This window comes from Phymastichus coffea, unplaced genomic scaffold (assembly GCF_024137745.1).
Source record: "Phymastichus coffea isolate CEN01 unplaced genomic scaffold, Cenicafe_Pcof_1.1 PCOF00001, whole genome shotgun sequence".
NCBI classification, from domain to species: Eukaryota; Metazoa; Arthropoda; class Insecta; order Hymenoptera; family Eulophidae; genus Phymastichus; species Phymastichus coffea.
The window spans coordinates 16,950,728-16,965,459 of record NW_026706812.1 but is presented as its reverse complement, the minus strand read 5'-3'; the positions used below and the strand labels follow the sequence as shown (position 1 = coordinate 16,965,459).

At 31.4% G+C, this 14,732-nt stretch overlaps 1 protein-coding gene across 1 annotated transcript; it reads right to left on the bottom strand.

Annotated features, from left to right (window-relative positions):
- Positions 1 to 10,195: 10,195 nt before the first annotated feature.
- LOC131672680 (putative ankyrin repeat protein RF_0381) lies at positions 10,196 to 13,396 on the bottom strand. The gene is made up of 3 exons (XM_058950099.1): positions 13,028 to 13,396; positions 12,332 to 12,803; positions 10,196 to 11,681 (listed from the first exon to the last, which is right to left on the bottom strand). Exons 1-3 carry the CDS (start codon positions 13,309 to 13,311, stop codon positions 10,515 to 10,517), a joined length of 1,923 nt encoding a protein of 640 aa, XP_058806082.1. The 5' UTR covers positions 13,312 to 13,396; the 3' UTR covers positions 10,196 to 10,514.
- Positions 13,397 to 14,732: the final 1,336 nt, after the last annotated feature.

The following is a 14,732-nucleotide window of genomic DNA, read 5'->3' as shown; positions in this document are numbered from 1 at the left end:
ATAATTGATTTCATATTTTGATTTTTTTTGTTTAGAAATTTCGGCTTTTTAACTGTGACAAGAGCTTCGGGAAGATTTTCCTTCTCACTTATAAAATTTTTGAGTGGATCCACTTCTTGAGGCACAATCTTCGTCTTGAGGCTGTTTCTTCACTTATTTTGATTTATTTGGATTATGTGACTGACGAGGAGGAGTTGTTGTGTGGGTCCTTGAAGTAGTATGTCCGTTGCCTCTAGTTTAGTATCTCTGTATTGTGGAGATCTGTATTAGTTGGTCAACTTCACTAAATGAAATTAATAAGAAATTTTTTCTAATTCTGTTAATAAAATATAATTTTATTTTCAATGAAAGTTCATAAAAAATGATTCCTCTCAGAAAATTTCAAATACTTTTCAAAGCCTTTTCTTAAGCAACTTAATTTTCTTTATTTTTCTCTAATTTATTTATTCATTTACCCACTCAAATTTCAATAATTTTCTAAATTAATATATTCTTTGTTGCAAAATAAATCCCATTAATTTTCCAATAACACAAAGAAATTTCTAGCTTCAATTCAAATAAACTCCAATTAATTTTCACTTTCAATTTAAGCTATCTTCTTGCTTAAAACAAAACTTATTTTTATTTTCTTAATTAAATCAGTGATTTTCTTCCTAATAAATTTGTATTCTTAAAAGAAAAATTTTATTTCTTTACTTTTTAATTTATTCTTCACAGATTTCAAATTCAACAAAACTTTAACTATATCAACTTTTTACTTTTTTTTTTACTCTGATTAATCACTGATATAATTTAAAGAAAGGAAAATCCTAACAATTTTTTTCTTAACATGTAAGAAAGAATATTTCTAAATTTTCGAATGTAATTCCACCGGGGCCTCCAAAATTTATAGGTGACGTCGGGGTCACTCTCAGGTGCACCTGAGGCTTGGCGCAGTCTCAGGGTTCTGTTGTTGCTAGTCTGCGATTTCTCGCATAAACTAGCGGGATCACTATTCGAAAATTATTAACACCGAAGGGGACAGTGCCACTAAACCTGTGCTTCTGCTCTTGGATCAATAGTTGAATCAATAGTTGTAATCCGAGAGCGGGAAGTACCCCGGGTCCTATCAATAGTAGAACCCGGTTTTCCTAATATAAATTGTATTTGGAGCCTATCAAAAGTAGTCTCCAAATACGACAAAGGTAAAATTTTTTATTTGCGTTCGGTCTACTTGGACTTTACATTGAATCACTTGTGCAGTTTCATAGTTATTTAACTGTAATAATTGAATGTATTTTCTTGTTACGTTTATTATTGTTGAAGGCATTTCACATTCTTCCACATTTAATAAAGATATAGTGGTTATATTAAGTGATCTTGCTCCGCAGTCGTATCCTATGATGGCTGTAACTGGATTAGTTATTGTTAAGAATATCAGTGATAACAGAGAAGAATGCATCATGTTTTTGGTTCTGTAATTAGAAAATATTTCATTATATGTTCATTTTGTTTAATTATTTATTGTTTGTTTCGCAATATATATGTATATACTTTATTTTATTTATCTTTTTTTCATTTTTTTTTTTCAAGGTTAGAAATGTCTCTTTACATAATCTCCTATAGTACCTTCTCGCACTTTACCCAAATTACTTTTAGCTTTTTCTATATAACTAACCATGATAGATGGCAATTGAAAATCCATAGATCTCATATATACATACCATTGCAAACCGTCAGGTATTTTTGGCATTTCATCATCAGAGGTATCTTCAGACAAGTCTGGTTTAAGAGTTTCACCACCTTTGAAGAAAGGTTTCGTTAATTCGAAACCATGACTAAAAGCATAAGCCATGATCTTAGCATTCTGTTGATTAATCATAAAATTTTGATTTGCAAAAAGTATAGCATTTTTTGAACGTTCTGAACCTAATAAAGCTCCTACTCAATAAATTAAAAAATACAAATTAGGATTGATAGATCCTGAGTAGTATGTCTTTAGAACTAATCGTAAGTCTGATTGATAAGGAAAATATTAATCAACTCTATCTAGTTCCTGTCCTGGTTTTATAATCTGAACTAATTCATCAGCTAACTGTTCTGTGTACATCCAATCTGCTAAAAATGCTTCATCTCTAATACTTAATAATTTGGTTATGTAACCTATGGACAACATACCAACACAATCTTTATATCTTGATCTTAAAGTACCTATTCTGAAGGACGAATATTTCTTTATAGGAAATTTCATAAAAAACATATCCACAGCTGCAATCATTTTGAAGAAGGAAGTATCTAATACCCAATTTGCCTAGAATGATTCCGGTGGATATGTATTAATTTTACCACCATTTGCATTGATCATTTTGACTAATTTATCTCTTAACAAATCTATATATTGCATTTGTTGAATATTAGCTAGACGTGCTGTTGAAAGTAACAAACACAACATCCGATCTTCATCCTTTTATCGCTCAGCAGAATCTACAGTAATTCCATTAACCTCTTCATCTACTTTTGCTTTAATAGGTCAAGCTTTAATACGTCAAAGAATAAAGGTCCTCAAAAGTCTTGGGTTGGGTTGGGTTAAGAGTAGTTACTGGTGGAAAATTGCCTAATTTCTTTTTTTGCTGCTTTCAACGAAACAATGGAGAACATTTTAGAAATACAGTCACCTGTCGTCTTCGATGAATCTTTGGCTCATTACGAGATCCACGCTCATCAATCTTTAACCAATTCATCGTTTAAAAATAGTGACGAGATTCGTATATCAATTTAACATCAAGACTTATGTCTTTTACCATCTCGCAGCTCGTTACACATTTGTGGACAATTATGTAGCAACAATAACACTTTGTTAACAAATATTAATTTTGTTAATAATGCCATTTGTCACATGTTTGAAGAAATTAAGTATGAGCTGAACGCTATAGAAATAGATACATGTAAGAACGATGGTCTTACAACAGTTATGTAGAACTGGTTATCTCTCACTCCAAGTCAAACTTTAATTGCCGAAAATTCCGGATAGATAAATATAGAACGAGAGGACCATAAAATAACTAATGCGAATGACGACTTTGATATATTGATTCCTCTGAGCTTCATACTTGAATTCGCTGAGGACTATCGCCAAGTGCTAGTGAATATGAAACATGAATTAATTCTCATAAGATCGAGTACCATTGAAAATACAGTTTATCAAACGAAGAAGACCATCAACGACGTTGAAGCTTACGAAAAATTCAAGATTGATGTAACACGTCTCGAATGGCTTATGCCCTATGTGACTGCATCAAATGCATAGAAAATACGTTTAATCAACTTTTTAAAAAGTGAACGAAGTATTTTAATAAGTTTTCGTAGTTGGGAACTGTACGAATATCCAGCGCTGCCTGTAAACACAAATCACGTCTGGACAGTTAAAACGACAAATCAGTTGGAGAAATCACGCTACGTCATCTTAGCATTCCAAACTCTAACGCTAGTATATTTTATCATTGTAACATCAGAAATGTAAAACTGTACCTCAACTCTCAGTGCTATCCATATGGCAATCTCCACATTGATTTCAGTAAAAACTAGTAAGCAATGTTGTACGATATGTATGCCAATTTTCATATAATACGGTAAAGATGCCGAACCGATGCTCAAAAAACTCGAATATAAAAATTACATGCCACTCGTAGTGATTGACTGTTCGAAATAAAACAAATCACTAAAGACATTAAAGTAGATGTGCACTTAGTAAAGGGGGGAGGGGAGGTAGGGAGGTGAGTTAACAGTGCCAAACATAGAACGCACGGTCAGCTCAGTAAAGGGGGGGGGGGCGACGACAGTGCCGAAGCACGTAATAGAAGAGGAGGTGAGTTGACAGTGCTGAGCTGAAGATACAGTGAGATGATATTCCCTGAGCTGAGGCCTCTCTTGTTTACCTACTCTCAGAAATATCTGATATGCATTTCACGTCTATGCGTGTGAGTCGAGCTTAAAGGACGGAACCGGCTATGCGAATTTTTGGTCGCATTTATCCAAGCACGGGGCAAACTCACGTAATGGCGAAAAACGGACGTATTCCCTTCAGATTATGCAATATTTCCTACTAAATTGTATAATTATCTACGCACGTTGATTCACTCTATTTGGCGCATTACATTTTATGTTTTTCTTCCATTCATTGCGTATTTAAAATTTTTATTTATTAAAATTATACATTTCTCAACGTTCGCATTCCTTACAAGTGTATTCTTAATCCTAGCTTATATTTAAATTATCAGTTTCGAGCGCACAGTTGCCGGTTTCAAAAACGCTTCTTGATCTCATAATCAAACATCTAGACGCGGTTGATTGTTTCGCTTATCTTGCCTCGCAATCGAAGGCGCCTAGTCGTCAACTAGCGTCGCCGGAAGATTCTAGCCGTCGGCATATGGGCTAATTTGAAACCGATACAAAAATACATTAAATATCTAAGTCAGAGAGGCGAGTCGAAACATGTAAGTCGGGGAATTATTTTAATGCGTGAGAAAAATTAAAACGGTACGTGAACTTATCATCCTGAAGAGTGCAACTTCCATTAACTGCGGTGATGTATACTGAACAAGAGTTACATATATTGTCGACACTAAAACATATAATACTAGTAGTTTACGTAGATGCAACAGGATCAGTAGTACGAATGCCACAAGAAATCGACAACAAAAAGATATTCTATTACTTTATTAGTGAGGCACGATGTTGAAATCGTTAAACTAACACACATGATTATTTCGGAATATGGCGTGGTGTTCATTAGTAAATAACTAAAAAATTATAAATTCTTCACCATGAAGGTGTTGCATAGAAAACCATTTTTCAAGTGTGTCATTTCTGACTGGTCGTGTGTATTTTTACACTCATTATTACACGAATGGAATAAAACATTATTAGAATATATTGTTAAACTTTATAATTTTTGTAGTCATGGTGCTGAATTACCAAGAGACTTAATACACCTTCAAATATGCTGTTCACATTTTGAACATTTAGTTTCAAGATCGATAACAGAAAATTTTGCAGTCTTTGTTCACAATAAAATGGATAACAAAGAAATTAAAAAAAGATATAAAAAATGTCTTACTTGGTTGTATAGGCTTATTAATTTTATGCCGAACGCTTCGTGAAACTGACGAATTATTTGAAAATATTTGTAGCGTACTATTGAGTACTGAAGAAAAAGACACTAACGATAGTTTTAGAGTTATAAAGTCGTTTTAAAAAAAGAATGTCACGTCGCTTCCAAATCATGAAATTTTTGAAGAAGTCACTACAACTGAAAATATTAATCAAGACTTTGAAAATATTACCAGTGAAAGTAGTACCACAATATATAAAAAATCTCTTTTTTATCATTATAATAATATTTATCAATCCGTTTATAGGAGCACCTAGCAGTAATGGAAAAAATAATATTAAATAATTATTATGCTTCTGGATTTTTCGAACATATTCTTGAATTCTGGATGCCTTATATAGTGTTATGGAGCGGGCTCGATTTCATTCTTATCGATAAAAATGTATCAAGAATAAGTTATGCCTACATTGAAAGTTTAACGAAGTTGTTGAAAGAAAAGTTACTACGAAAAAATACTAAGTCGTGCATTGACGATTTTATCGTATACTAGATAAAGATAGAAAGGAAAATAAATAAAGCTTGTTTAATTAGGTTAGGCATAACAATAAAAGAGACTAAATCATCCAGTTTGAAAACCAAATATCCAGAAGTGATTTCTAATCTGAAACTTGCTGTGGAATGGTGTAGAAAGTCATCAGCACTAGTAAAAGTCCAACACAAAAAGAAAGAAAAGAAAACTCATCAAAAAGCACCAACAATCGGCATTAAAGTAAATAAATTAGATGAAAAAATTGATGATAATGCATTTACATTGAAATGTTCTACATCTAAAGAGAATGAATTGCTTCATAAAACTGAATCGAAAGAAAAAAGTGTGAAAAATCAATTTGTGAACATGGCTGATGAAAATATAGAAATGAAATTGTTAAAGAACAAAATACACGGAATAGTGGAACAGAGAAAAAAGAAACTATCATTATTCATAATAGTACTGCGTCTGAGCTAGACAAATCGAGTAAATATAACTGCCAGGAAACGATGGATTTTTAAATAAGCAAACCAGAATCTAATATATACAATTTAAACGAAATTACAAATGAACGAAAATCTGTTGTTTATAAATAATTTGGAGAAGCATGTGGTGAAGTTTAGTAAAAATGAACCACGCAAACGAAAAATGATAACAGCCACAAATGATTCTTTCAATATTCGAAAAGATCGAAAAGTATACAGTTCATAAATCAATATCATAGTGATTCTTATATCAGTTAAATAAATTTTCTAATAATAATTTCAAAGAGCCAACGTATTAGGTCAAAATCTTCAACAGTTTCAGTCGTTACAATAAAATCGACAGCAACATTGTCTTCTAATTTAATTCAAATCGCGGCAAAAGAATTTTCATCTGTAAATGGAATAAGTTGGATTGATGGTTTTAATCATTGATGCCTATATGGCTATGTCTATTGCATTAAACTTCAATAGTCGAATCGAATGTACATACGTACCTACTGATGATACTGATGATATGATATTAGGAGATCAATCGTACAAGAGAATCGATAAAAGTCGTAAAATCTGTCATACGCAAATTTCTCTCGGTGAAGAAGTTCCCATGCCCTATAGGTATTTTGGACATTGGCGTTTTGTTGTTTATAAATACAAAAAACAATACTTTAACATTATTGGATCCATATAAAAGTGGTAATTATCAAGAGAGATTTATTATAGCTTTTAAGAATTTTCTCGAGGTTTGCAGTCTTTCATCGAGTTTTGCTGCGTTTTGTAAAAATGAATTTACGATTATTGATGTCAACAAGAGACCATATCAACCTAGTGATTATGGACACAGTTGTGGCCTTTACGTAATGTATTATATTTATTTTATAATACGTGGAAAGAAAATATATATGAAATTTAATCGAGAAGACTTTGTTGCAGAAGTTGCTCGTGATTTATTGTTACTGTCCGAATATATGGCATCAATTTGTACAAATTGTTTTTCTAGTCCTTTCAAGAATGGTACTAGTATTAAATATGGAGTCGTTTTTGTCACGTAAACTATCTAGAAAAGTCGTATGTTGATATCGAAGACGAAGAAAAATTATTTGACAAATTGTTACGTCTCGTGCATCAACTACGAATAGCTAATGAATGAGACGTTCCAATATGTTGACTAGTGGTCGGATATGTTTTACTTATAAATATATGTGGAAATGTATGTCTGATGATTGTACTACCTTTAATTGTCGATAAAATGTAACAGGCTCTAACTGCTTGTTGAATTGAATAAATGTAGCAGGCTCTAACTGCTTGTTGAATTGAATAAATGTAGCAGGCTCTAACTGCTTGTTGAATTGAATAAATGTAGCAGGCTCTAACTGCTTGTTGAATTGAATAGGATAGGTTTGAATAATACTTGCACGATATTACTTGTAACAGTCGCGAGTTTATTAAGAAAAATGATCACCAATTGTCGGACCGGTGTGTACGGAGTAAAGATAATTTCTGCTCACCTTTCGGGTGGTTCGTCTTATATACATAAATTTGTGCTTAATAAATCGCTGATGTTTCTTGTGTAGTTGAGTAATTTTCTTTTTGAGTTCATTGTGTGTTGTGTAATGCTGAGTATGGTCTTTGTGTTTTGCTGCTGTATCGTTTTCTGGTGGACGTGTATATAGTTTTGATTTTACGAAATTCGGGATTGCACTTTTAAAGAATGTAAATGAGTAAAGATACGTCTTGAGACGTAACAAAATAATACAAAAATAAACGATAAAATGTTATGAACACCAATGTACCTAAAAATTTTCTTCGTAAATTATGGTTTAAATATATGCAATATATTGATTCCAATAACCAAATTCCCTAACTAAAGAATAACTAAAGAGGATAGCATTATTATCTAAACGTTGCTACTTAGCAAAGTAGTTGTTTCATTGAAAAGTTTTTACTGTGACTTGGATAGATGGATTAAAAAATTGAAATTGTTTATATATGGTTAAATTATATAATCTTCTAAAACAACATGAAAATGCATTACTTTATAGTTATTATTTATATTCTGTTCTATGTGTATTAGAAGATAAATACTTAATAACGCAGTAGCGTTAAGTGAGTCGGTAGACTTTCATAAATTCAGTAATGCTTACTTGTACAAACTTAAAAGTAAAATTATAATCTCTATAAACAAAACAAATAAAAATCTAATGAAATTCTACTGGATCCCTTGGCACAAAGGTATCTTAGGTAATGAACTAGTTGACTACCATGCAACACTACCTCTCTTACAATACTGCTATTAACATGTGGAAAATACTGTTTACAGATCTAAGAGAAGTTACTAGAAAAATTGCCAGGACAACACTAATAGTTACATCATTTGAATAATTTGAATAATTTGAATTCTCTGAATATCCCATCAACATCATGGCAAAATATAAAAAAATGAATATTTTGGTGAAACGTTATTTATAGAACAACTGTCTAGATCTGTATTTGAAAAAAAATATTTGAACGATATTTACAAAGAAAATCATTTATGAGAGTTGTTGATGGGAAGAAAAGAAAAAAATTAGTAATAATGAATTAACATAAATTAAAAGTAAGTTATCATTTTTATAATTGATATTTTTTAGTTTACCTTTCATTCTAATCCTTCGATAAAAATAAAACCTTACGTTTTTCTTTATTTTTTAAATTTTGAAATTCTGGGTTTGTGTAAAAACCCGACATCTACTCGAAGATAAGTCTATAGAAATGATTACATCATTAGCAAACATACGAAGAATTCTATCCCAACAAAATAAGCTATCAATTCAATAAAATATCAGAAAAAGATAAAACTAAGGTTATTACATAAAACTTATGTATCCTTAATGACTTTTGATTAATGAATGTAACTTTCGTTATCTTATTTATTTTTATTTTACTTTGTAGATCTAAGTTTTTACAGTTATTACCAGACATTATAATTTTATGAAATAATAATCTCATTAGTTTGTTTAATTGTAATTTTTGAATATATTTATTAAATATTGATGAATAGAGTGTTCTAAATAATGTTTCATGGAATAATGGTTAATTGATTTTCCTTTTACCCTGACATAAATAGATTTTTTTCAGTTATGTTTTACATTCTGATTACATTTAAAATTTTGAATTATAATTTAACATATTTTTTATATGGTATTATTCATATATTTTTGTATATGGTAATCATGTAATATATAACTATTTCACAGACAAAACTTACAAAATATTTACAAAATATGTGCGTATTTTACACATAATAAATACGATATATGTACGTATTGCGTATATAAATTTCGGAATAAATATGTACATAATACATACATATTATATATAAATTACGTACGTGTTTTGTATACATTTCGTTCAAATTTTGTACATATATATGCGAATTATGACCGAAATTCTTACCTTCATTTCCAAGGGGACGTAATTATTTGTAGTTTAAAATAGTTTATAAATGTGTAGAAATGTCAGATTTTTAACACGCATAACAGTTATGAATAGTTTTTAAATCAATTTCAGAAATGTAAATAATTATTCACAACTGTAATAAGTAGTTAGTTATCGTATGTGGTAATTAAGAATTATTTCAAACGTATATATTGCTATTATCATTAAATTTTTTTTGCCTATTTACCTTTTTCGTGTCCGGTATTGTCAAATGAATAATTACAATTAACTGCAAATAATAGTTACTAATTTTTTATTCCAATAGCTAATTTGTGATAGCTGTTATTTGCAGTTATTTATAGTTTTTTGCATCTATTATTTCTTAAAATAAATTTGACATGGTAACTAAAAATGCAAATAATCATTAATAACTGAAAAAACTGTTATAATTTAACAATGATAATTGATAACTCTTTATAATTGTTATACGTGTCGAAAATCTGATGTTAATAAATAATTATAACTTGTGAATAATTGTTAGCAAATGTTACTAACTGATGAACTATTTATTATAATTTTATGTGTAAATTATTTTTAACGGAATATGTTTTGGAAATTGAAATGAATATGATTTTCTGGTAAAGTTTATCGGGAGTCAGAAAAGTAAAATAAAATAAATTAAAGGAAAAAACATCTTCATATTTGAATCTTTAGGTCAACATACAATAGCTTTGATTAATACAGTCTATATCCATAAAAAAAAACAAAAAAGTATAAGCTAATCAACGTTATATACATTTAACTAAAAAAATATGTATGTACATATATAAATTAAAAAATATATTTATTCTTGTCAATTACGTAATTTAAATATAAGTGTCATAAAAAATAAAATGAATATCTCAGTAATAATTATTTATACTGAATATAATATTTGTAAAATTTAGATAAAGTGTCAACATTGGGTACTATTCTTCACTTTTTCGTCCTAACTAGCAGGTTATAAGCAAACGCTTTCGTACCTAGTTAATTTGGACTTTAATTTTTTCTGACAGTAAAAATGAAAGATAGAATTGACATTTTCACTCTTTCGCGGCTTTAACGATTTTGTTGGGGTAGATTTAAGGAACAACTTCATATTAGGCCTCACGGTAGAGTTGGTTTTCCATAAAGGTATTTTAGTAGAGTCAGATTTAAGTGAAGACATTTTAGTAGAATTGTATTGAGTTGCCGCATTGCCACATTTGGATGATACTTCCTTATCAGGCAATACTGTGATGCAATCACCCGAAACGATACGTTTTCTTGGTGTTCTTTTTTCATGGCCGCGCGCGTTCTGTTGAAATGCATTGCAGAATGTTGATCTTGTAATTCCGCTTCGTTGACGAGTAAATAATTTGGAATTCGAACAATGATCGACAATCTGAGCGTACTTAGATTGTTTGCTGTGAAGAGCAGTATTCAGCGTCGTATTATGAGGACGTAGAATATAAGTACAGTTTCTCTTCATTTCACCTGTATTATTGTTACCTATCTTTTTGATCGAACGATCGGTTGTACGATGAGAAACAAGTTTACTCGGAACAAAAGTAACGGGCATTATTGTCTTTGGCGCTGAACATGAATATCGCGGATCGACTATGTTTCTAGTTGGATATTCCGTCGACCGATAAGCGACAAGATTATTCGAAACTAACCGAGTCGACAGCGTAGTCTTTGTGAGCGAATGTGCGTAGGATGAAACAATCGGAAGATTCTCTTCTTCATCATCAGATCCATCGTACGTTACTTTAACACCCAAACTTTCAAGATAACACACAAGTTCTTGCTGTCCCGTGGCTATAGCGCAGTACAGAAGCGTTTGGCCAAACTTGGTATCATGAACTCTAAAGTTGCCTCGACGAAGTATCAAAAGAGCTACCTCACTGCATTGACGCTCGAGAACCTCCATAAGCAATACCTCAGTACACCAGGCGCCGTGATTTAGCAGTTGATCCGATACTTGCAAGCGGTTCGTCAGTGCGGCCATTCCAAAGGCCGTATAACCGTCCGAGTCTCTCGCCCACAAATCGCAATTGTTGGCCAACAACAGCTCCACGATCTCCGTACTTTCGCTGATGATTGCGTAATGTAATGCTGTCCTTCCTTCCAAATCTGACTCGTTCACCTGAAAAAATATAACAATTCAACATCTTTTTAGAAAACGATTCGTAAAAAAACATTAAAAAAAACTTCGCTGATATCAGTCTCAAACGCATCAGGGATCACAGTTGTTAGCCATAGCCGAATACGCACGAAGTAATAATTGTATCTGACTAATGACATAATTGGCTTTTAATAAAAAATAGAAGTAATTTATTTAGAATAGAGGTAAAATCTCACGGGCGAGTGGGTGTTAATTGTTCCTTGCATTGTATACTTGATAATAAATAGCCATCGTATAACTCTCGAACAACCACGAGAACGTTGTAAAATCAATTATTTTACATGATATGTAAGCTGATTCAAATTGATATTTCATTAAACGGATAAATTATTAATTGTTGCAAAGGAGTAGAGAAGGATCGTTTAATGTTGATTCTCTTCGGACCTTAATTGAATAACTACTAACTGTATAACAATTTATCAATTTAACGACGATATTAGTTTGAATGAAATTACTTGCGTAGCATTAAAAAAGTTCACAACGTTCCCTAAATTACTGTAGAATTATTAGACAATGACAATTTATTGACAAATATATGCTTTCTTGAAAAGTGAATAGAGAGGGGAAGGAGTTATATAATACAATATACTGATACAATATAAGATACTTACATTAGCACCAGCATGGACGAGAGCCTCCGCGCACCCAACCGAATTGTTAAAACAGGCCACCTGCAGCAAACTACGTTGGTAGCAGTTGAGACTATTAGGACAGGCGCCATTCTGGAGCAACTGTCGAGCGACGTTGTGATTACCCTTGTACACAGCTTCATAGAGTGGCAATACTCCACAAGAATGTCTCGCATTGGCTTTGACCACCATAGCAATCGATTCTTCAGGATCGTTGCCAACATTGAAAAGTCTGTTAGGTCTAGCGCCATAGTCGAAGAGCACTTTCAAGGTAGCTGCCGATGGCTTATCGTGGCTCAGGCAGATCTGCAACGGTGTGCAGCCGAGATTGTCTGTGGTCTGTACGTCAGCTTTGGCAATGAGCAGCTGCTCCACGAACCACGAATCATCGACGGCACAAGCCAAATGCAGCGCCGTTTCTCCATTGTCGGTCCTCACCTCTACGTCATGCTTTCTGTAAATCATAAATTATAGCTGAGTTATTTCAATTCGCAAGAACGACTCTCGCTTATTTGAACCGATTTCTACCATACAAACGATAATAATTTGCCTATAATAATTTTATGAATTCTTTTCGGACTTATTACGAATAACATCGAAGGTACAATAAAACCATACGAGTTCTTCAGATGGCTAATAAAAACATTTACTGAGTGAATAATCAATTTATATGTGTACCTGCTAAGGTAGTATTTGACTAAGTCTCTGGAGCCAACATTGACGGCCAAGTGCAAGAGAGTATAACCGCAGCAGAGACAACGCTTATGCTCGAAGAATACTTGCAGTTGCCCCAGGATAGGTTGGTCATTATCGAAATATGCCTTCCTAAATTGATAGCACATCGGAAAGAGAGATGGCCGTTTCTTACGGAGCCACTTGTCAACTTTTTTAATTTTACATTTATCACATTTGCAGAGGCTTTTTAATTCCATCTTTTGACACATCTTTCCCTTCGACTCCATTCTCCAAAACAATATTTTAGACAAGTCAAAACAAACGTGCGCCTAATATGTTCGTACAGATTGTCAACTACTAAATGATTGATTTTCATTTCCATGGTCGATTATACAGTAGTTGAGAATTCGTGGGATTACGCAAGTAGTAGTGGGGACAACTAGTAAGCTACTAAGGATTATCCACTGACCGACATTAGTAGACAAAATTAAAGTTTTTCGTTCTTATAAAGTTTAAAATGATTTAAAGATTACAACGTCCTTAAACAATGCTTCTCTCACTAAACTACTTAGACGTTTATGTTTATAGATTTAGATTAGACCATTTCATATTTGCAATAAAAGATAAAGAGCTGATATTATCTAACTAACCAATACATATTAGTTCTGATAAATTTATACGTATATAACGTTAAAAAATTAAAGAAATCATTATCAAATTAGAATTTAAAGGATAATACTGAAAATATTCTGAACAAAAGCGTCTGCGATTGAATAGCTAACAGCAATTATCTAACATACGTATGCAAGAAGACTTCCAAATTGAAATATAACTTATTAGTTACAGCTTATTCAATTTTATGGATACATTAAATTATTATTGCCAAAAGAATTATATTAAAGTGATTGCAATCTCGAATGAAATTGAAGCGATGAAAACTATTTCATGTAATCCATCATTAGTGTTCAGATGAATCAATGTTACTTCCGCTTAAGATTTTAGAAACTATAGTATTTCATACTGATGTTGGTTATTGTTGATTATGAGTAAAATAATTGTTGTGTTTGATGTGTGATTTGGATTTTTATAATAATATATTGTTATATAATTATTTGAGAATATTTATTGAGATCACCACATCACACATGTATCTTGAAGCTAGTATATGTAAAAATTAATATTTCGTTAATCCATAAGTAACAATTACATTAATTAATAATTAAGCAATCATCAATTAAATCATCACGTGCAAAATAGACGTAAAACGCTGCTGGCTGCTTCTTTCGAAATAGTAGGAATGTTTTTCAATTTATATTTATATAATAAAAAACAATTGAAATATATAATAACAGATATTACAAAATTGATAAAACATTAAAAATTTCAGTCAAAGTGAAAAAAATTCATTTGGTTAATTAATTATCTCTAGTTATATAAATAAATATCAAGTTGTGCATTCTCAAAAGTTCTCAAAATTTTTATACATGTATAATAAACATTATGAACATTTACCAAATAACAAAAATATAAATATAATACAGTGTACATTCTTTACGTAAATCTCACTGATTTGGTGGAGTGCTATATACGAAGGTATAAACATAAAGTAATTTGGCTGAATTATTATTGTCGAACAAATACTATTCAATGTCACTCGACCTTCTATAATTTACTATATTTTATCGAAATACTAACCTGTTTATTAGGA